The sequence below is a fragment of the Herpailurus yagouaroundi genome, unplaced genomic scaffold, assembly GCF_014898765.1.
Source record: "Herpailurus yagouaroundi ecotype Mexico unplaced genomic scaffold, PumYag 67793, whole genome shotgun sequence".
NCBI classification, from domain to species: Eukaryota; Metazoa; Chordata; class Mammalia; order Carnivora; family Felidae; genus Herpailurus; species Herpailurus yagouaroundi.
In genome coordinates, this window is record NW_024420586.1 from 21,678,594 (window position 1) to 21,701,404 (window position 22,811).

General features: G+C 46.1%; 2 protein-coding genes across 2 annotated transcripts in view; one reads left to right on the forward strand and one right to left on the reverse strand.

Annotated features, from left to right (window-relative positions):
* Window positions 1-22,811, reverse strand: part of LOC121025941 (EF-hand domain-containing family member C2-like) — a 94,925-nt gene that overhangs the window by 32,975 nt on the left and 39,139 nt on the right. The window lies entirely within an intron of this gene.
* Window positions 7-2,747, forward strand: LOC121025940 (putative deoxyribonuclease TATDN2). Its single transcript, XM_040468744.1, has one exon. It carries the CDS (start codon window positions 798-800, stop codon window positions 2,622-2,624), a length of 1,827 nt encoding a protein of 608 aa, XP_040324678.1. The 5' UTR covers window positions 7-797; the 3' UTR covers window positions 2,625-2,747.

A 22,811-nucleotide genomic window follows, 5' to 3' on the forward strand; every position in this document is an offset into this window, starting at 1 on the left:
GGGGGGGGGTGAGTGCTTCCGGTGGCCGAGGCTACTGGATGCGGGGAGCCTCCGCGTCCGCTCCAGTGCTGGGTTCGAACCTAGCCACACCTTTGGCGTCCTGGACCTCTGGGCCCCGGGCCCGGCTCAGACACACCTCTGTGTGGTCCCTGGAGCCCCTTGCGGTCTTTTCGAGGGTTTTGACATCTCGCGCTCCAAACCTAATAGAAGAGCTCTACGACCCCGGAAGCGCTTCTACGCCCACGCCCGGAAGCAGCGAAAAAGAAAGTGCGCAGTAATCTCGGAAGCGCGCCACGCGGCCCCGACGCCACGCCGGGGCTTTTGCGAAACCTGCGGTTGTCGCCATTTGCCACGGCGCCTTGGAATCCAAAGCCATCGCGGAACTTGGTCCTCCCTGGACACGGCAAACTGTGATGGGTTGCTGAAAGAATCGGGCAAGGCCCCAAAGAGACCAGAGCGGCACTCAGGTAGGGCCCCCCCCCGGTAAATGCAGGGGCCCCTGGGAGCCCGCTGACGTGTCCCGTCTAGCCGGCCACCTCGTAACGACGCCTCACGTTCTGGAGAGGCCAGCGCCCCGCAAGTGCCTGAGAACACAGAAAAAGGACTTGCAGCGCCGTTGAGTTGCGGTTTTTCCCGGAGCGCGTCCTGCCAGGGAAATTCCTCCCCACCGTGCCGCCATTGCAGGTGTGGGTGCAGCCTTTAAAGACTGATTGCAGGGAGCGTTCGGGGCTCCTTTGGTTGGCGGAATCCCCTCAGCCCCAACCCATCGGCACGCTGTTAAACCCCTTCTGGGAGAAATGGCTTCTCTAGAGGATGCCCGCCGCCTTGGGGGTAAGATCCCTATCCAGAGCTCCTCAGACTCTGAACCTGCAGCCAGAGCTGAGGGACAACACAGGGAGGCCGCGGACTCAAACAAGGTCAAGGGAAAGAGTGCTACCTTGCGCGACCCGACCTCTTCTTCCAATTACATGAAGGCTCTCCAGGGCATCCTGGGAAAATTCATACCAAAAGGACAGCCCTCCCGGGATGCAAAACCGAGCACGAGCGAGCACCCCAAAACCGGGGGAGAAACCGCCAGGGTTGTCACCTTCTCTGCTTCTCAGGAAATGCAAGTGTTGGCCCCAGTGGTTAGAGAGAAGGAGAAGATGGTGATAGAGGTCAACAGTTCAGGTGACAGGAAAGTGATCATCAGTCCTCTGGAGAAACCCAGCAAGAAGCCCCCGGACAACCAGATGGTGGTCGTTTCTGAAAAGGGCTCCCCAGGCCTCCAGTATCTAGACGGACGTAACTCTTCTCCAGAATTCCAGCAGTACAAAGAAAGGGATACGGTGGCCGAGCGCCCCGCTCCGGCCAGTCTCTTGTCTATGGATGAGCTGGCTGCAATGGGACTCTCTCAGAGGCCAGTCTCCCTGGGTGTCGCCAGAGCCCCGCAGCCTTCATCCTTCGCCGCTAACCCGGTCATGTACCGGCCTCCCGTGTACATGGGTCCTCCTCTTGACTACGCCGGCTGCCGCGGCAACATCCTCCAGGCTTCCCACTACGCCCCCATGGGCAACAGCAGCAACGTCCCCCAGGCCGTGAAGAACTGGGAAGGCTTCGGCGGTTACGCCCCCACGTCAGAAGTGTGCTCGCCGAACTGGCCCCGAGACCAGAAGCCGTCAGGAGAAGATCCGGCCCTGAATTTCCACGTGGTTCGCTTCCCCAGAAGCTCAGCGGCGAGCGAGGAGAGGATGACCGTGCAGGCGGGGATACCATCACATTCTTATGCAGGTTGTGCAGCTGGTTCCCTGCCAGGGAGCCACTGGAAGGGAAGCCTGGGTTTCATCGACAGCCACTGTCACTTGGACTTGCTCTTCTCCAAGATGTCTTTCCAAGGGTCCTTTAAGAATTTCATGGAAATGTATAGGCAGTCCTTCCCGAAGGAATTTCAGGGCTGCATCTCTGATTTCTGTGATCCTCGCACACTGAAGGATGGCATGTGGGAAGATCTTCTGAAGGAGGATCTGGTCTGGGGGGCCTTTGGCTGTCACCCCCACTTCGCACGTTACTACAACGAGACTCAGGAGAGAAACATCCTGCAGGCCTTACGACACCCCAGGGCCGTGGCGCTTGGAGAAGTGGGTCTGGATTACTCGTCCAAGTGCACCACCCCTGTCCAGCAGCAGCAGAAGGTATTTGAGAGGCAGCTGCAGCTGGCCGTGTCCCTGAACAAGCCCTTGGTGATCCACTGCCGGGAGGCTGAACAAGACCTGCTGGCCATCATGAAACAATACGTGCCTCCTGACTACAAGATCCATAGGCACTGCTTCACTGGCAGTTACCTGCTCGTTGAGCCCCTCTTGAAGTACTTCCCTAACATGTCTGTGGGTTTCACAGCCGTCCTGACTTACTCTTCGGCCTGGGAGACCCGGGATGCCCTGACGCATATCCCACTGGACAGAATCGTCGTGGAAACGGATGCTCCCTATTTCCTGCCTCGGGGGGTTCCCAAAAGCCTTTGCCAGTATGCCCACCCGGGCCTGGCCCTGTACACGGTTCGAGAGATCGCCAGAATCAAAGGTCAGCCGCTCACCCAAATCTTGGCCACCTTGCGTGAGAATACCAACTACATCTACAATATTTAAGCAAGGAGGGAGTGGTCAGGCGTCTTCCAGAAAAGGGAGACCAGCGGCCTGACAGCACAGACTTGATGTGAACTCTGCCTGCGTCTCGAGGTCAAGACATGTTCCAGAAGCCCGCTAGAACAGAAAAAAAAAAAAAAAGACCATGGCAGACTGTTTCCTTCAAGACCTGTTCGTAAGACTTCTCCTTGTGACTGGTAGGATGGGGTGCAGAATGGCAGGATGGGTAGGGGGAACTACCCTCGATGTGGTTTTACCAGGGTTTTTCCTCCCGGCCAAATTGTGCCAGGGCGGACAGTAAGAAAAGAAAGCGTTCCATAGGGTACGAGTTGGCTAAATCCAACTGCCTATTCTCTGCATCCTGGGGCTTTGGTTGCTGCATAAAGTCACCCTCCTACTGGTCTTTAAAAAACAGAACAAACAAAAAAGGAACGTGGGAGTTTCAAAGGGAGCCCGGTGATCTGTTCTGTGGGTTCCCAAAATGTAGTTGTTGTTATAGGAATTCTCTAACCCGTACGGTTTGTCGTTAAATTCATCACTCAGTGACTGCGACTTGCAGTCTCTTGTTGATAAAGATAAGCCAACACTAGCATTTCATCTCAAAGGCCATGGATTTAGGGAAAAATTGGCCCATGAATAGGCAGAACGGGCTGGGGGCGGGGGGCCGGCGGGCTCTCCGTGGAGGCACTTCGAGCCACAACGGGAGCCAGGTCAGTTGAATCTTGGAACAGCGCCGAGATGAGTTTTGCATCTGAACTGAACTCCCAAAGCTTGTGTGATTCCAAACCTCTTCACGGAACCAGTATATTAATAGCAACTGCTATTCAGATTGCTCTGACTGTTAACAAGGCCCAACTGTATACCACTCAGAAATACTGTTTTCCTGGAGGACAGAAACAGAGGAGCTTTAGCTTCCCACTTGGCAAACAGCCGTCCTCCCGGAGAAATTTGCAGGAACTCCCATTTTAGGAAAATATTGGAGTTCTGAAACTTAAGTTCTGCCAGCCAAAACACACACCTAAATCCAAGAGCCCCATTATCGGATGAGAAGGGCCATTTTACTTTATTTTTTTAATGTTTGTTTATTTTTGAGTGCGAGCAAGTTGGGGAGGGGCAGAGGGAGAGAGAGAGAGTCCCAAGTCAGCGCAGAGCCCGACGTGGGGCTTCCAACCCCACATCCCGTGACACCGTGACCTGAGCTGGAATCAAGAGTCGGATGTTTAACAGACGGAGCCACCCAGGCGCCCCAAGGAGTGCCATCCGTTTTAAGGACGGAAAATTTCTTTTATTCTCAAAAACCGACTTGATGAAAACGGGCCCGGCGTTCGCTAGACTTCCCTGGGTTCCTGTGTGTCCTTTTATCTGGATCCCAGAAAAATCCGCTGGCTCCCCCTCTGGTCCTCGGCTCAAAAGTCTCCTCCACAGGGAAGCCCTCCCTGACCACCAAATACATAATGCTCCCCTCACCTGGGAGGAAAAAACTCCCTGGTTTACTGTTTGGCTTTCATCATACCACTTGGCACAGGCTGGATTGTGTTGTTAGTCTGCCTGTGCGTTCGTTGGTTCTCCTCCCCACTAGGTTTAGAAGCTTGCCATTCATCACGCCCGATGAACACACACCTTGTACATACACCCTTTGTTAGAACAGGATCTGGAACGGTGCAGGCCCTCAGCAAAGACTTAACGTGGGAGTTACTGTCTCCTTGGATGGGATAAGAGACGTCACTGACACCTGGGAGTTAAGTGACAGTGTTTTGTGCAGGGGGGGACAGATAGTAGGGAGAGCACAGAGAAATAAACCACTATCTCTAGCGTGCTCTTTAAAAGGCGAGGCAAAAGAATTGACGGGCGGCAATACTCTGTTTCCATTCTGTTTCCACGTCCTCCGGAGTAAGAGACTGTTAAATAGAGCGGGTCGAACCCTGCCAGGACCTTGATAGTTCATGTTTCTGTAAATAACCCTGAATGTATCATAGATTTTTCTTTTCCCTCTTTGCTGCGGATCCAGTTTTTTTTTTTTTTGAGAAGAAGGAAGCGGAAGTGTAAGAAAGCTGTTAAGAGCTTTGCTTTTCTTTAGGAGAACAAAAGAAGTCCAGTGTCAAAGGTGCAAGTTGATGATCTGTTCAAGACCGAAAAGCCTTCCAACGCGAAGCCAGTGTTTTGAGGCAAGGTTTTTTTTGTTCCCCCATTTAATGCACACCGTAAAGAGACACGGCACAGTGTGTGTCCCTCAACCCACAGGAGCCCTGAGCTTTTTATAAAGGGTTGCAGAAAAGAAGGTTCCATGGACACACATCTTGGGGGAAATACTGAGTTATAACAAAGTCCCACACTTTTACTTTGGGGATCTCACATGTCCTTTGATATGCTGATGTGAGCCACACGTCCCCAAGAGGGTGTTTCTCAAGGTTACCTCTAGATTAGTTTGATTCATTCGAGATAACAATTCAGCAAGCTCAAGTTCTTTGGGACCGCAAGCGTGGGAAACCCCTCCGTCACGCTCTTCGCCGTTGCAGTCGCCTTACCACATCGTGTACTTCTCTCTGCTCCTCACACCCTTTTTCGTTTCACTTTCTAGCTACCTAAGATCCATGGAGAACAAAACACAAAATGTCATTGCTCGGTCCTAGCGAGGTGACGTTACCAAGTGGGCATTTCAAAAATGGGTGTGAATGAACAATTGCATTTGTAAGTACACGTTGCACAAAAGAGAGAGGAGATATATACACACACAATTAATTTTCCTCTCCAAAAAAGAAGTATCTCCTTTTTATACGGAGAAAATACTTTTCTTATCTGTTCCTCGCCCTCTGCGTTTTTATGGCAAATGCATAGACTATGCTCTGCAGTGTTTCTAACACGCGGGAGAGCGCCTTGCCATAATTCAGCCTTGTTTCTTCAGGAATGGGAGTGGACAGTGTAGTTTTTTTCTGAGTGCAGTACATCCAAAGTGGCCTAAATTAAAAAAAATCACAATCTTCCTTTACTTACTGCATGAATGTAGTAAAGAACACCTCATCTATTCATGCTACTGGGTAAAAAGACGAAACCTTGTGATCCAGACGTACAAAACTTTGGAGCACTCTGTAAATAGCTTTCTGGTGATCGAAATTCCATTGAGCCTCAAAGAATGATTGGAATTCCTACGTTTGCATGGCACTTCAAAATTGGTGTCTCCTCGCACATTCTAGAGGCTTCAGAGAGCCACGGAAGCAACCGGTGATCTAGAAATTCAATTTGCCGTTAGTGGTCCCTGGGCCATCGGTCAGCTCAGAGTCACAGGGCCTCTGGGGCCCATTAACGGGCTCCCTGAACCTTGGCACTTGTCTTGCTGCGTGTCAATATCTTGTTTCTGTTCAATTTTAGAAAGGCCCTCCTTCCACCTTTAAAGCTCAGAAGGAACAAACTGCCCACTTGGTCTTGGGAGACGGGGGTGGGGAGGGTCTGTTTGTTCAGTTGGTCTGTATTCGTATCTGACTTCCAAATTAGTACCCGATGATAGAACTTTTGAGACCACTACGGAGCATGAAGTGGGGTAAAATAGAGACGGTCACTTAAACACGCGGAGTGTTCTCCGTTTTTCTCTGATATTACCATTCTTATTGGCCAATTGCTTGAGTCAGTTTTGCTCATTAACATCTACCAGGATATTCACTTCACCTCCTAACTGGCATAAGCTAGACATTTCACTCGCTCCAAATTTGTGACTGAAATACATTATTTGGTGTATCTTCGTTTGCCATCCCGAGCAAACAAGCTAGAAGTTTGTTGATTCTGTGGTTTCTTTTAAAGAAATCAGCTCTTGGAGTTTTTATTCGTATCTGTTCTGTGTGCTGATTTAGAAAATCCTGCTTTTTAAGTTTATGACGTTTTTGCCTTTAGCTCTCGGATGATCTGTTTTATTTTGCTTTTCTTAATGCCTTAAGTTAAATGCTCAGTTTACTTTTAATTTGGGGGAGCGGAGGGAAAGGGCAAGGTATTTGATAGCATAAATTTGCCTGTAATGGTAACTCTGCATTGTATCTGTAGGAGAGTTTCTATTTTCATGAAGTTTACTTTCCTACTCTAAAAATTAATACATATTACAAAAACACGGGCAGTAAGGAGTACATGGTATTTCTACTACCTAGAATCTACTGTTTTGTTACGGTTTTCCCTTTAAGGTAATTGTGATCAACAGGGCTATGTAAAATTATTTTTATTTTATTTTATTTTATTTTTTTTTATTTTATTTTTTTTTATTTTTTTTTTTTTATAACCTAGCTAGAAACCTAGAAAACCTAGGTTTTTTTATAACCTAGCTAGCATGTTTTTTAAGCAAAGCTAAAGAACAAACAAGTACAGGTCCTAGAGAAAGAGGATATAAAGATAAGCTTTTTTTTTTTTTCCCTTTTGACTGACTTTATTTTACTGTATTATTATTTTTAATTTTTAAAGAATTTTCAGTTGAAGTATTAACTCCAAAAGTTAATGGTGTGCTTAAAGTCGCAAAAATAGAGAAATGTATGTATAGCCCTATATTGTATTGGGATTCATTTCATTATTGTTTGTTATTATTTTATCTTCCAGTAAACATTTAAAATGGTTACATAAAGCTTCGGACTTTATATTTTATAATTATACGGTTTTTTTCCATTGCTCATCACAAATCCTTTTATTTCATGACTTCCCAATGGTTAAACGGTTTAATTTGTTTTACAGTTGGCTAGAGTGCATCTTCCAGCAACTTCCTCAGGAAAAGTATGGGAATGGCATATTTATGAGAAATTACATACCTGAGAACATCTTTCTGCTACTTGCACTAATGAGTAATACCTCGGCTGGGTCTGGAATTTCTGGGTCATAAACATTTTCCCCTAAAGTATAGCTATTCCTTTGTTGTCTTCTGGTATATTAATCTTGCAGAAAATTCTGAGGTCAACTTCTTTGGGGATTTAACTACTTTCTCTGGTCAGGATTCTTGGTAATTTGCCTTATCCTTGAAAGTAACAGAAAACTTGCCCCAATATATCAAATGATTGGTCCCTTTTTTATTTTCTCTGGTACATGGTAAACATTCAGTCCTCAGATCTGTGTCTTTTTATAGTCGAGAAGGTCGGGTTGGTTTTTGTTATTTCTTACGGTATGCTTAATTGATTTGGCTGCTTTTAACCTAGCTTCTCATTCTTTAGGAACAATTGTCTGTATCTGTCTGGCCTTTCATTATCGATCTCGGTGTTTTTTTTCCTTTCTTTTTAAGATTTTTTTTTTTTTTTCAACGTTTATTTATTTTTGGGACAGAGAGAGACAGAGCATGAACGGGGGAGGGGCAGAGAGAGAGGGAGACACAGAATCGGAAACAGGCTCCAGGCTCCGAGCCGTCAGCCCAGAGCCCGACGCGGGGCTCGAACTCACAGACCGCGAGATCGTGACCTGGCTGAAGTCGGACGCTTAACCGACTGCGCCACCCAGGCGCCCCTTAAGATTTTATTTTTAAGTAATGTCTCTGTCCAACGTGGTGCTTGAACTCGAGACCCCTGTTCTTGGTCCTCTTACAGCCGACCCTCTACTCCGCATTTTGGGAGAGTTTCTCAGGTTTCCCTTTTCCATCATTCATCTCATTTTCAACAGGCGCCACTGTTTTCTTCACTATATATAATGCATTTCTGACTTTCCTCACATTTCTTCCTTCCTCCGCGAGCTCCCGTTGCCTTTCTGCCCAGAGTCTCGGTCAGCAGTGTTTTAAATGTATTCCCCTTGCTCTATTTTCTCCCTCCAGCTTTCACTTCACAGCGTTTGCTTTAACTGCTTACTTTGTTCTGTGACTTCTTTGCACTCCACCGAAAGCACAAAGCAAACTGTTATCAAAAGTGTGCATTTTCCTACAGGAAATATTTTTCTTCCTCGGCCTCTTAAATACTGTGTTCTCCATTTATATTGCAGTCTTTCAGGAACTTCATTGGCTTTCTTTGTTCAGTCTTGAACAAAGAACAGTCTATCCAGGCTGGTGTTTACCCCAAAATACGGTGGGTAGGTTCCCTTTCCCTTCCTTCACCAGCCATTCGAATATTTTGATTCTTCCTCCCACTGGGAGGCTAGGTGATAGAAATTCACGTACGGCATGTTAAGGGAAGTACGGAGGGAGGTGGGGCCATGGATGGTTGCCTAGGGGAAAAAAAAAACCTCAAAATTTTCCATACATCCAAAAAAATTCCATACAAACATTTTCCAAATTGACCTGGCCTCTGCTCCAGGCACAGAACTTACGCAGCCAGTCCTACACGTCCCCTGCCTGTCACAACAGAAATGCCCTCATGCGAGGCCTGCTTTTCTTTCAGGGCAGCTATCCTCGGGCCTTCTAGTGACACTCGTAAGCCATCGACAGCCGTGAATGTAAGCCAAGTGGAAGCCCCCCCAGATTGTCCTAACCGCCCTCTCCCTCCCCGCCCCCAAACTCATTTCTCGTCACTTTTTTAGGGAGTAAAAATACGATCCCATCTGCACTACAGCTAGGAGAGATTCATCTGCGTTTTCGGCATGAAGATGGACCTTCTCCCTGCCCTCTGACACTAATAACGTTTCTCTGGATTTTAAAATTCTGCAGTCATTTTAATTGGGATTGCGAGGGTGAAGAGGTTCATCTAAATATCAGTGCTCAAGTTAGAATTTCACTCCAAATACCCATTTTTTTCTCACTTTTTTTTTTTTGATAAATTTATGTTCCTATGGATACTGTGTCTAAATAGGCATAGCTTATTTTAAGAAAATTCAACTTATACAGATCTGAATCTCATTTGGCTTGTTGAACATAAGAGATGGTCAGTAAAGGTAAGTGGAATGAATGGATGACAAAACCCGCAAAATACAGAGAGATGACTTCCAACTAACTTTTTATTACAAAAATATTATCATAAATCTATTTATAATCCGTGCTCCAATTTTCCACGACCAAACCTACTATTTAAGATGAAAGAAACACCTATACAGACAGCATAAGCATTCATCAAACTTATGTTTACTTGTCTGCTGCCTCTTAAGACCTGATTTTATGATGCATAAAAGGGGGGGGGGGGAAGATGGAGAATGCTAGAACATTCTTCCTGTAGCTTTATCACCAATTACCCATATAACTGGTGCAAACCACTGAAACTCTTCATTTGCTGGTTAACCTTGCAGCAAAAAAATTAGAAAATCAACACTTGCTAACCACAGGCCAGTGCAGCACTATTTAAAGGACTAAGAAAATTATGTATATATAACAGAGCTTTGGAGAGAAAATGAATGTATAAAAATACTGAATAATATATAAATCAGTGTAGGATGCAAAGCTGGAAGCTTAAGAATACTGTCAAAACCACACCTAAAATAGTCTTTTCACACCCTTATTGAATCTATTGAGCAAGGCGATGAAAAAACACTTGATATTACTAAGAGGAAAGCCTCAGACCCACTGCTTAAACTCAGACTTCCTGGAAAAATAATTAGAACTAGAAAAAGGGATCACCTCATCCAACAGAAACCACGTTGCTAATCATGGCATTCTGTAAACTGGATAGCGACAACAGAATACTGAAATATTTGATATAAAAGATAAAGGGAAAATCTTTGGTAAAAAAAAAAAATACATATATGTGAAATTTATCAAATACATCAAGTGTGTGTATATATACTGTGTGTGTGTGTGTATATATATATGTATATATATACACACATATACATACATACCTATATATATACGTATACGTACATATATATATATATATACACATACATATATATATCTCCCCGAGGAAATAATACCAGAACCAAAGCAGACACACTCCTTCATGCCATAATTTGGAGATATGTACTTTAAAAAGGCTGGATTCTACCTGAAAGACTCAGAAGAAAGATACTTTGATAAAAGGACTTTCATGTTCTCTTCCAATCAAAATAATCCATTCTATATTTCTAATAATTACCCAATAAACCAGACTCCCCAGTACACTGGATCCTCCTGCTAGTTTCAAAGTACGTTACTTACTTCCCACAAGGGCACTGGCAGCTGAGACCACAAAATGCATACCCAATACGGAAAGGCTCGTTGATCAAAAGCAAAGCGACACCAGACCAACCCAGTTACAAAGCACCTGCCAAATTCAAAGCTGTGTGTGAAGGGTACGACACGCAAGACAATCCCTCCAGGTACAAGGACTGTACCGTCAGGTAAGGGAGATCAGACTATACGCAAGTAACTCCAGAACGGCGTATGGTGCCTCCAGATAATTATAATGCCCTGGATAGAGAGCTAAAGATCCCATCATATTTTTAAAAATCCACTCGGCATACATTGCTGAGTGCCTGCTATGGGCCGAGTGCCACGCTAGACTCTTGAGATTCGAAGATAAATGAAAATAGCCAACACTGATCACATAGTTAAAATGGATCAGACAACACGTAAAGGGCTTTTACACCCTACCTCATTCGCATCTCCCAACACATCTACAAAGTAGGTGTTATGGTGATTGCTGTTGTATAAAAATCAAGGTTTAGGACATTAAGTGACCGAAGGTCTCAAGGTAAGAGAATGGGGCAGCTGGGATTAGAACGGCAACCGCCTAGCTTCGGAGGCCACCGGTGAACCATGGTCTCCCAAACTGCCCCCGAAACCCCGCCAACACTCCAGCTCGGTGGAGGACACAGAGAAGCGTAATCGGGCTATGCTAACAGGAGTCTGAAAACGCTCTAGTAGGAGGGGGATACGCCAAGATACCTGAGAGCGTCAAGAAGAAGGCATTACGAAACAAACAAAAGGCATCACAGTGGAGGTGACATCTGAAACGGGTCTTCAGAGTGGAGAGATGGAGGGTGAGCTGCACACATGGACAAGTGGGGAAGGGCATTCTCTGCAGAGGGAACAGCATGTGCGAAGCGTATGTGGGGCCTTGCGAGTCATTCTGTGTGGCAGAACGCCGAGTGGGAAGGGGAGAGCAGAGGAGATTTAGCAAAAGCACAAGAGCCAAAAGATCGGTGGTCCCTGGGGTCACGCAAAGTTAGGCCAAAGGACTGTAAACATTTTAATTTTTTTTTAAGTTTGTTTATTTTGAGAGAGCGAGCACACACGCGCGAGCGCGCAGCGAAGGGACAGAGAGGGAGAGAGAATCCCCAGCAGACTCTGTGCTGTCAGGATAGAGCCCGACGCAGGGCTCGATCTCATGAACCATGAGATCATGACCTGAGCCAAAACCAAGAGTCAGATGCTTAACTGCCTGAGCCACCCGAGCGCCCCTGGAAACATTTTAGAAAGTTAACTGTTATGGCAGCATGGGCAGTTGAGAAAGAGGATCGGATTGAAGGCAGGGATGTCACTGAAGAGGCTACTCTCCAGGCGACAGACAGGAACTAGGATAGCAGTGGTGGCCTTGGAAAGGGGGCTGACGGCAGGAGGATTTGAGAAGGAGATGGGACCTAGGTCAGCAGTGACGGAGTGTAATGGTGGCTCTCTTATTTGCTTGAACATAAACAAAAACATAGAATGTAGTGAGTTAACATTTAGACGTAACTCAAATAATAAGCCAAGTGTGAACCAGTCACAGCATGGTAGTATGTTCAAAGGAAAGGCCGGGCAAGGGGCGCCTGGGTGGCTCGGTCGGTTGAGCGGCCGACTTCGGCTCAGGTCACGATCTCGCCTTTCGTGAGTTCGAGCCCCGCGTCGGGCTCTGTGCTGACAGCTCGGAGCCTGGAGGCTGCTTCAGATTCTGTGTCTCCCTCTCTGCCCCTCCCCTGCTTGCACTCTCTCTCTCTCAAAAATAAACATTAAAAAAAAAAAAGGGGGTGGGCAACCACTAGCAACGGAAGAGTCTGTCTCTATCATAGAACTTGGAAGAAACTCTAAAGGTGATCTGATTTATGCTCATCTACACTTCCCCCAAATGCCTTCCCTCTTCATTTTCCATGCTCAAAAGTCTTCCACTTCCTCACCATCAGCTCTATGATTTCTCTCCTTCTCTTCACCCCCTTATTCCAGTCCTTCTCCCTTTCCTACATCCCCTAAAGCCTGAGAATTGAACTGAACAACTGAGAAGAATCCTTAGAGGATGGAGGACAGGGAAAGTGGAATGATCAAAGTTCTGTTCAACAGCAGGGTGTAGGGAAAAAAAACTAGAAAGCTGGGAACACGCTTTAAGAATATTCTCCCCTGGGGCACCTGGGTGGTTCAGTTGGTTGAGCGTCAGACTTCAGCTCAGGTCATGATCTCATGGTTCATGAGCTGGAGCCCCACATCGGGCTTGCTGCTGTCGGCACAGAACCCGCTTCGGATCCTCTGTCCCCCTCTCTGCCCCTCCCCCACTCATGCTTGCGTGCGCGCGCGCGCTCTCTCTCTCTCTCTCTCTCTTAAAAATAAACATTAAAAAAAAAGAATATTATCCCCATTATGCATCAGTGAGAACCAAAGTTTCAATTAATAAAGCTGACTATAAAAGTCAACGACCAGAATTGAAAATACAGGTGTTTTTTTTTTTTAAGTTTATTTATTTATTTGAGAGTGAGACCGCAAGCAGGGGAGGGGCGGAGACAGAGGGAGAGAGAGAGGACCCCAAGCAGGCTCCACACCATCACTGCAGAGCCTGACGACGGGCTCGATCCTATGAACCGTGAGATCGTGACCTGTGCCAAAGTCGGAGGCTTACCCTACTGAGCCACCCAGGTGCCCCCAGTTTTGTTTTTGACACTCAAACACAAATGCAAAAATAAATGATCTGAAATACCAGATGAAATCAAATCAACAAGTACAACCACAGAGAAAGACAGTAACGCACGCTCAAAACAGGTTTCCAATTTTAAGCTAAAAAGGAAGAGAACAAGTAGACCGCAAAGGAAGTAAAGGGCGTACGTGAAGTTTCTAGAACCTAGATGGTGATGGCGTAAAATCTTGGAGTGCAAGTTCAGAATAGTTGGGACGTAAACACAGTTGTCAAAGTGTATTACTGACTGCTATTAGTTCCGAATGATGGAAAAATCAAATAATAATACAGGTTATTATTTAGCACCTTTCCTCCTAAAAGGCCATTAGGTGAGAATCCGCTAAAGCAGAGTAGACATGATAAAATCTCTTATTTAAGGGATAGAAGACTCGTTGAAAGTATCCTCATACCCATAGCATAAATGGAACGGTAGGAAACAAGTGGAAGGAACAACGTACCAACAGCTTAATGGTTACGGTTTAGAAGTCACTTGTCTCACTGGCAGCACGTCCAAACTTACTCTTCCGGAACATGGCAGAATTTGTGCCAAAGAAGAATGCCAGAACCCTGCAGCACAGTTGATGGCCGGCACAGACCCGGTTTATGCCTCCCTTCCCCTAGGAACACCACCCTCTCTACCCCATGTAAGAAAATAAGCCAAATATTGGCAAAGGAGGAGACTTATTTTTTTCGTGACTATCTACTAGGAGCGGGGCACTTGCCACGTACTGTCCATCTGGTGCCCACAGCAACTCTAAGGGGGGGGGGGGGTCTGTTATTCATCCTGGACAGATAAGGGAATTGAGACCAAGGGAAGTCAAAAACATAGCCAAGAAGATGGGGCGCCTGGGTGGCTCGGTTGGTTGGGCGGCCGACTTGGGCTCAGGTCATGATCTCGCGGTCCGTGAGTTCGAGCCCCGCGTCGGGCTCTGTGCTGGCAGCTCGGAGCCTGGAGCCTGTTTCAGATTCTGTGTCTCCCTCTCTCTGACCCTCCCCCGTTCATGCTCTGTCTCTCTCTGTCTCAAAAATAAATAAACGTTAAAAAAAAAAATTAAAAAAAAACAAAAAACATAGCCAAGAAGAAACAGGCAATAAGTGATAAATCCACATTCTGAACCCACCTGTCTGACCGGAAAGCTACACCAAAGAGCCTCGCACTGGGGGGTGTTGCAGGGGCACCACGTTCCCGAGGCGTACCTGACCCATACACAGAGTTCATTTCAAACAACACTCCATTTGGGGTGACGTACACACCCAGGGTCCAACCCGAGGGGTAAAGGGAAGGGAAAAGACCTGGCATAACAACAATGCCAACAACGAGGACCGTGATAGTTATACTCTCCTAAGAGAGGTCATCGGCAACTGCAAGCCCTAAAACAAAGGAAGATAAAAGTAGAGAGAGGGAAGAAAGTTAAATGGGACCCTCACGATGGAAGAGGAACCAAAACGAATGGGGGTGGGGGGACCTGGGTGATTCAGTCAGTTGAATGTCTCTTTTTTGTTTTTTTTTTAATTTTTTTTTTCCAACGTTTTTTATTTATTTTTGGGACAGAGAGAGACAGAGCATGAACAGGGGAGGGGCAGAGAGAGAGGGAGACACAGAATCGGAAACAGGCTCCAGGCTCCGAGCCATCAGCCCGGAGCCCGACGCGGGGCTCGAACTCACGGACCGCGAGATCGTGACCTGGCTGAAGTCGGACGCTTAACCGACTGCGCCACCCAGGCGCCCCGAATGTCTGACTCTTGATTTTGGCTCAGGTCATCATCCTAGGGTTGTGGGATCGAGCCCTGCATCTGGCTCCGTGCTGAGCAGGGAGCCTGCTTAAGATAAGCTCTCTCTCTCTGCCCTTCTCCTGCTCACACTTTCTCTCTCGCTCTAATTTTTTTTTAAAAAAATGGGGCACTTGGGTGGCTCAATCGGTTAAGCATCTGACTTTTGATTTTGGCTCAAGCCATGATCTCACGGTTAAGAGTTCGAGCCCTGCATCAGGCTCTGCGCTGACGATGCAGAGGCTGCTTGGGATTCTGTCTGTCTCCCACTCTGTGTGTCCCTCCCTCGCTTGCTCGCTCGCTCTCTCTCTCTGAAAATAAATAAACATTAAAATTAAATTTTTTTTTTAAAAAATGAAAGTAAAGAGAATGAGAATAAAGACAGAAAGTCCTGTAAATGAGAAAAAGAAAGAAAAAAGGTCACAGGAATGGAAGAAGAAGGGATGAAAAGGTTGAGAGAGGGGACAAGAGGAAAGGAAATGGGACATTGAAAAAAAAAAACGGAGGGGCGCCTGGGTGGCGCAGTCGGTTAAGCGTCCGACTTCGGCCAGGTCACGATCTCGCGGTCCGTGAGTTCGAGCCCCGCGTCGGGCTCTGGGCTGACGGCTCAGAGCCTGGAGCCTGTTTCCGATTCTGTGTCTCCCTCTCTCTCTGCCCCTCCCCCGTTCATGCTCTGTCTCTCTCTGTTGCAAAAAGAAATAAACGTTGAAAAAAATAAATTTTTTTGAAAAAAAAATGGAGGTAAGCATCTGGGCCTCCTTTTGCGTAATGTGGCGTTCTGGCTCTCCCTGCCCCCCTCCCCACTTCTGAGGCCCTGGAAACAACCATGCTCCCCCAATTAGTTAAACCTCTGATAAAAGGTTTACGATAATGACATGTGTCCCTGGAGAACTCTCTTTATTAAAAGAACTATTACCACACTAAACAGCACGAGGGATTTCATAGGAAGAATGAGAATTTAAATGGAAGAGAATAATTAAAATAAATAGAAGGATATGGACAATTCTAATGCTTTAAAATGTTTTAAAAAAAAACCTCTGAAGGGGCTTAGGAGAGTAATTTATTTGAAAATAGAAGACTGGCGTGTTTAAAAATAAAGGGCCATCAATCCAGAGAACGAGAAATGATTACACAAACACTCAGAGAGCGCCACAGTAGATTATGACATGAATTGGTGCACTTTGTTTACATATGAAATACTTTCAAAGCTGTGCCTCAAATCTTAAGTCACAAACAGTGACTGAGACTCCAAGGAGGACACAACGGAAGGCTCCCATTTATATGAACAGACAAAACTAGGGGCACCTGGGTGGCTCAGTGGGTTAAGCGTCTGACTCCAGCTCAGGTCGTGATCGCACAGGTTGTGAGTTTAAGTCCTGCATCGGGCTCTTCTGCTTCCCTCGCTCTCTCAAAAATAAATAAAAACTTTTTTTTTAAAGGGGATTTTTCTAAAACAAGAAAAAAAAAAAAAGAAAAGAAGAGACAAAACTAATCTATGGTGATGGAAGTCTAAGCAATGGATGCAGGGCTGGATGGAAGGGGGCACGAGGGAACTTCCTAAAGCGGAACAGAAGCTCCACACGGTGCCCGAGGGGATGGTTACACAGATCCTGGTATTTGTCACAACTCCTGGATCTTAATGCTTAAAATGGGCACGTTTTGGCACATACAAAATTATTCCTCCCTCGGCGAAGTTGATTTTAAGAAATTAAAGTTGACTACCCTGAAGCCTCAAGCCACAAAATCCGAAAAGAAATACAGTTATCCCATATCCTGATTGTGGTGGTTGTTACACAGATCTATCGATATGATAAAACTTCAGAGAACTATAAACTAGGAAGAAAATAGGTGCGCATGTAAAAATTGGTGAAATTCATATAAGGTCCACGAGTTTAGTATTTTATCAATGTCAATTCCCTGGTTTTGATAATGTACTATGGTTATAGAAGCTGTTATCGTTGGGAAAAGAGAACAGAAGAACTACCTTGTATCATTTTTGTCATTTCTTGTAAGTCAAGAATTAGTTCAAAAATAATTTCTTAAAAAAGAACACAGATTGGGGCGCCTGGGTGGCTCAGTCAGTTAAGTGTCAGACTTCCGCTCAGGTCGTGATCTCGCGGTTTGTGAGTTCGCGCCCCATGTCGGGCTCTCTGCTGGCAGCTCAGAGCCCGGAGCCTGCTTCGGATTCTGCGTCTCCCTCTTCTCTCTGCCCCTCCCCTGCTCATGCTCTTCTCTCTCAATAATAAACATTATAAAAGAATTTTTTTTAATAAAATTAAAAAAAAAACAGATTATACAGTCAACATGTTCTACTATAACCCGCCATCACTGTTACAAAGGGGTGAACTCACATAGGGCATAATTCTGCAAATACAAAATCGAGGAGGTAAGTTTGTAAATGTTGCCAATAAACCTGCAGCTAGTCTGTATTCAGAGAGAGAAAGTACGTGAACGGACATTACTCAACAGATTTAAAAATTCAGAACAAAATGTACATCAGCCAAAAATGTAAGTCAACAAACCGCAGGGCAACTCCTCATTTTGGAGTCATATGAAGTCGTCCGTATGACAAAGACTGTATGTGTAAAAAAAAAAAACAGAAACATGGCACCTTGATGTTGGACTTAAAAAAAAAAACAGAAACATGGCACCTTGATGTTGGACTTCGAACCTCCAGAACACTGAGAAAATACATCGCTGTGGTTTATGCCACTAAGTCTATGGTATTTTGTTATAGCAATCCTAGCAAACGAATATATTCAACTATGTAGATCATAACATTTACTTCTTGTGAGGATACAGTTCAGTGACTCTGTAAGTTTATAGAGTTGTGTCATCATCCTCACAATGCGATTTAGGACATTTCAGTCGCCCTCCTCAAAAGCTCCCCCTCCCGCTGCCAGCCCCCTGCAACTACTGATCTGCTTTCTCGGATATATTTGCCTCTTCTAGCATTTCAGATAGATGGAATCATACAACATAAAGTCTTCTGCGTCTGCTTTCGTTCACTTAGTACGTTTTTGAGGATCATCTATGATGCAATAGGTCTCCGTAGTTTCATTTTAAAACTGAAGAGTTTCCACTGAATGGTTACACCACATTTGGTTTACCTGCTCATCGGTTAATGAACATAGCAGCGATTCCCTGGTTTGGGCTATCATGAGTAATAATGCTATAATCATTCACGTACAAGGTTTTGTCTGTTTCATTAATTGGGTTTTTTTTGTTTGTTTATTTTCGAGAGAGAGCATGTGCACGAATGGGAGAGAAGGGCAGAGGGGGAGAGCGAGAGAGAAAGAGAGAGAGAATTCCAGGCAGGCTCCACGCTCGGCGCAGAGCCTGATGCAGGGGTTCAATCCCACAACCCTGGGATCATGACCTGAGCCGAAATCAAAAGTCGGATGCTTGACCAACTGGGCCACTCATGTGCCACTAATTATGTTTTAATTTCTCTTAGAAAGATCTGCAGGAGTAGAATTACTGAGTCACGTGGTAAGTATCAGTTTAAGTATTTAAGAAGCTGCCAAACTTTCTTTCAAAATGGCAGTATCATTTTATAGTCCTACCAGGAACATATGAACGCTCCAGTTTCCCCATATCCTTTCCCAACACTTGCTGCTGTTGATCTTTTTTTTTTTTTTTTAACGTTTTATTTATTTTTGAGACAGAGAGAGAGCATGAATGGGGGAGGGGCAGAGAGAGAGGGAGACACAGAATCAGAAGCAGGCTCCAGGCTCTGAGCCGTCAGCCCAGAGCCCGACGCGGGGCTTGAACTCGCGGACCGCGAGATCGTGACCTGAGCCGAAGTCGGACGCTCAACCGACTGCGCCACCCAGGCGCCCCCTGTTGATCTTTTTAAGCCATAAACATTCCATGAAAAATACGATTTTAACTTCGGGCTAATGAGAATAAGCCCTAGGCCTAGTTACTGATAAAAAGTTTAGGCCTGAGGAGATGGTCTTAAAATTTCGTCCAATAAGTAGATTCTTATAAATCATAAATTATTATAAATCATAAATTATTAGCATTCTAGATTTTAGAAAAGATGGGAAAAAGAACTCTCTCCTCTTTAGTGAGAGAAACATTTAGTCCCAATTTGGGTTTCTGTTTCTGTTACATGTCTTTTGAATTTCAAAAGATTAGAGGAGGGGCGCCTGGGTGGCTCAGTCGGTGTAGCATACGATTTTGGCTCAGGTCATGATCTTGCAGTTTGTGAGTTCAAGCCCCGCGTTGGGCTCTGTGCCGACAGCTCCTCAGAGCCTGGAGCCTGCTTCGGATTCTGTGTCTCCCTCTCTCTCTGCTCCTCCCCCGCCTGTGCTCTGTCTCTGTCTCTCAAAAATAAATAAATGTTTAAAAAAAAATAATAAAAAAAAAAAAGACTAGAGGAGCACCTGGGTGCTCAGTCAGTTAAGCATACAACTTCGGCTCAGGTCATGATCTCACAGTTCATGAGTTCGAGCCCCATGTCGGGCTCTGTGCTGGCAGCTCAGAGCCCGGAGCCTGCTGTGGATTCTGTCTCCCTCTCACTCTGCCACTCCCCAGCTCATGCTCTCTGTCTCTCAAAAATTAATAAATGTTAAAAAAAAAAAAAAAAGATCAGAGGAACCCATTTTGTAGGATGAAATTGGTAACTATCACTTTAACATACACTTAAAGAATGGAACTTTGTGTTTTATACTTAATGGTAAAGGCAGAATGCATCATTGGGAATTTGGGGCATGATACGTTTGATTCCGGGCGAGCCTTTGGAGTGCTTTCCTGAGACTGGCTGAAGATTAATGGAGTCATGATGTAAAGCATGGGATTTAAATTGCAATGTGTTGTAATCCCATTGTGTTATGATTATACATATCGATGTCTTTTCTGAAATGATTCTAACAGAATTCAGATAATCTGAAAATTGCATAAACCCACTGAAAAATTTTCATTTGACATTTGGGGTATTGGCTGAAAGGTAGAATATCTGGCACATTTTCCAGTTATATTTGCAAATGGAATTGTATTTTATTTTTATAGACTCTAATTAGAGGTTTTAACATTCCCAAGTGGCTTTGGGCAAAACTTCCAGCATCTGTGTTCACGTGTTGCTCTTTGCCAATCATGTGAGATTCTAATGCGTTCGATCGCTCCTTGAGAGCCCTGTAGGAAAATCCAAAATCTTGGCTGGCGTTGGGCGAGAAGGAAAAGGCAGCCACCCCAGGCCTTGGCGTCCTCCTGTTGAACGTGAACACGTTCCGAGAACACCGGCCTCAGACAAGACCGCTTGTGATCCATTATGACGGATCGAGACAAAAATAAAGTCCGCTCCATAATCATGTCTGAACTCTGAACACAGACAGAACGTGAAAACTGTCCAAACTACAAAATGCCAAACAACCTCCTCTCCTAGATCACAGGAGTCACTATGAATGAAGTGCATGAAGATACACAATCGTAAAAGTACCCTGCCTCCGGACAGAGCCCAATCCAGAGCAAGACCCCACCTCCTTAAGCCCTTCCCCAAATCAGCTAACACAAACCCAGATCCTACAGTAAATCTTTTCTAACACCTGCTTGCTTAGACATCCCTCGATTACTCAGGGTATGTGTCTTCTCTCACTGCAGTGAGTAATAAGCCAACTTGTTCAATTAAAAACACAATCTAGGGGCGCCTGGGTGGCTCCGTCCGTCGAGCGTCCGACTTTGGCTCAGGTCACGATCTCACAGCTCGTGGGTTCGAGCCCCGCGTCAGGCTCTGTGCTGACAGCTCGGAGCCTGGAGCCTGCTTCCAATTCTGTGTCTCCCTCTCTCCCTGCCCCTCCCCTGCTTGCTCACACACACACACACACTCGCTCGGTCTCTCTCTCAAAAATAAACATTAAAAAAAAAAACCTACAATCAAGAGACAGTATCAAGATGGCGGAGTAAGAAGATGCTGAGCTCACCTCTTCCCCCAGACACACCAAAATCCACAACTACACACAGAAGAACGCTGAGAATGAACGGAAGCCTAGCAGAATGGATCATACACAACAAAAGACAAAGACAAAAAAGCACTTCGAGAAAGGTAGGAGGGGCAGAGAAGTAGGTCAGTCAGGATGCCGCCCCCGCCCCCCGCCCGGTGCAGCAACCCATAAGCAGGAGTGTTCTCACAACTATAGAGGCCTGCCGCTAGGGAACAGAGTCCAAGCCCCTCATCAGGCTCCATAGCCCAGGGGACCCGAGCTGGGAAGATGAGCCCCCATATCTGGCCTTGAAAACCAGCGGGGCTTCCGTGCAGGAAGGCCCGAATGGCAGGAGTGAACAGAGACCCTGCTCTTTTTTTTTTTTTTTTCAACGTTTTTATTTATTTTTGGGACAGAGAGAGACAGACCATGAACAGGGGAGGGGCAGAGAGAGAGGGAGACACAGAATCGGAAACAGGCTCCAGGCTCCGAGCCTTCAGCCCAGAGCCCGACGCGGGGCTCGAACTCACGGACCGCGAGATCGTGACCTGGCTGAAGTCGGACGCTTAACCGACTGCGCCACCCAGGCGCCCCATAGACCCTGCTCTTAAAGTGAGTCTCAGTGTACAGGGAGTAGTTTGAAAAGTGCCCGGGTGACCTATGAAGATCCACTAAGTGCGGGGTGTGTCCCGGGGGGGGCAGGGATCTGTTGGAACGTTCCGTGGGAACACAAGCACTGACAAGCACCATTTTTTTTTTAAACTTCCCTTCTACCTAGCAGGCCAGGCACTGGCAGGTGCCTTTTTTTTTTTTTTTTAACCTCTCCATCTACTGTGCTGGCACCACATTCGACCACAGACTCACCTTATCCGCTCGCCTGCCCTAGCTGGGAGCCCAACCCAAGTGGCTCCCCACCCTGTCACCCCGGTTGGATATACTCGGCCAACACCAATGTTCCTCCCAACCTGTTCCCCGTCCCACCACACCCAGCAGGCACAGGTGGCAGGCTGTGGAGCCTCGGGGTGGGGGGGGGGGGGCCTGCCCCACCCACTAGTGCCCTCCGGGGTGGCTGTCCCAGCTGGACCTCATAGCCAGCCCCACGGCCCAGCAAGTCCCCAACAGTCACAACCCAGCCACAGCAAGAGGGTGCACAAAGCACACAGATACACCGCCAAACAGAAGCAACAGCAGATTAGAGGATGCAGAAGAAGGGATCAGCAATTTGGAAGGCAGAGTAGTGGAAACCACTCGCTCATGGGCACCTGGGTGGCTCAGTCGGTTAAGCCTCTAGATTTCGGCTCGGGTCATGATCTCACGTTTGGGAGTCTGAGCCCCGCATCAGGATCCGCGCAGGCAGTGTGGAACCTGCTTGGTATTCTCTCTCTCTCCCTCTCTCCACCCCTCTCCAGCTTGCTCTTTCTATCTCAAAGTGAATAAATAAATTTTTAAAAATCACCCGATCAGAATAGCACATTAATTAATTACCTTCAATGAGGACAGTTTAAAAGACCTCTGGGACGACATCAAGTGTGCTAACGTTCGCATTATAGGGGTCTCAGAAGGAGAAAAGAGAAAGAAAGGGATGAAAATCCTATCTGAAGAAATAATGGCTGCAAATTTCCCTAACCTGGCAAAGAAAGTAGATATCCAAGTCCAGAAAGCACAGATGAACCCAAAGAGATCCACATCAAGACACATTATAATCAATGTGCGAATAAAGTTCAAGTGAGAACTTTTTTTTTATTTTATTTTTTAACATTTATCTATTTTTGAGAGAGAGACAGAGCACGAGC

Bases quoted from the DNA above. Each gene is read 5' to 3' on its own strand.
- LOC121025940 (XM_040468744.1), top strand. From the start codon at position 798: ATGGCTTCTCTAGAGGATGCCCGCCGCCTTGGGGGTAAGATCCCTATC.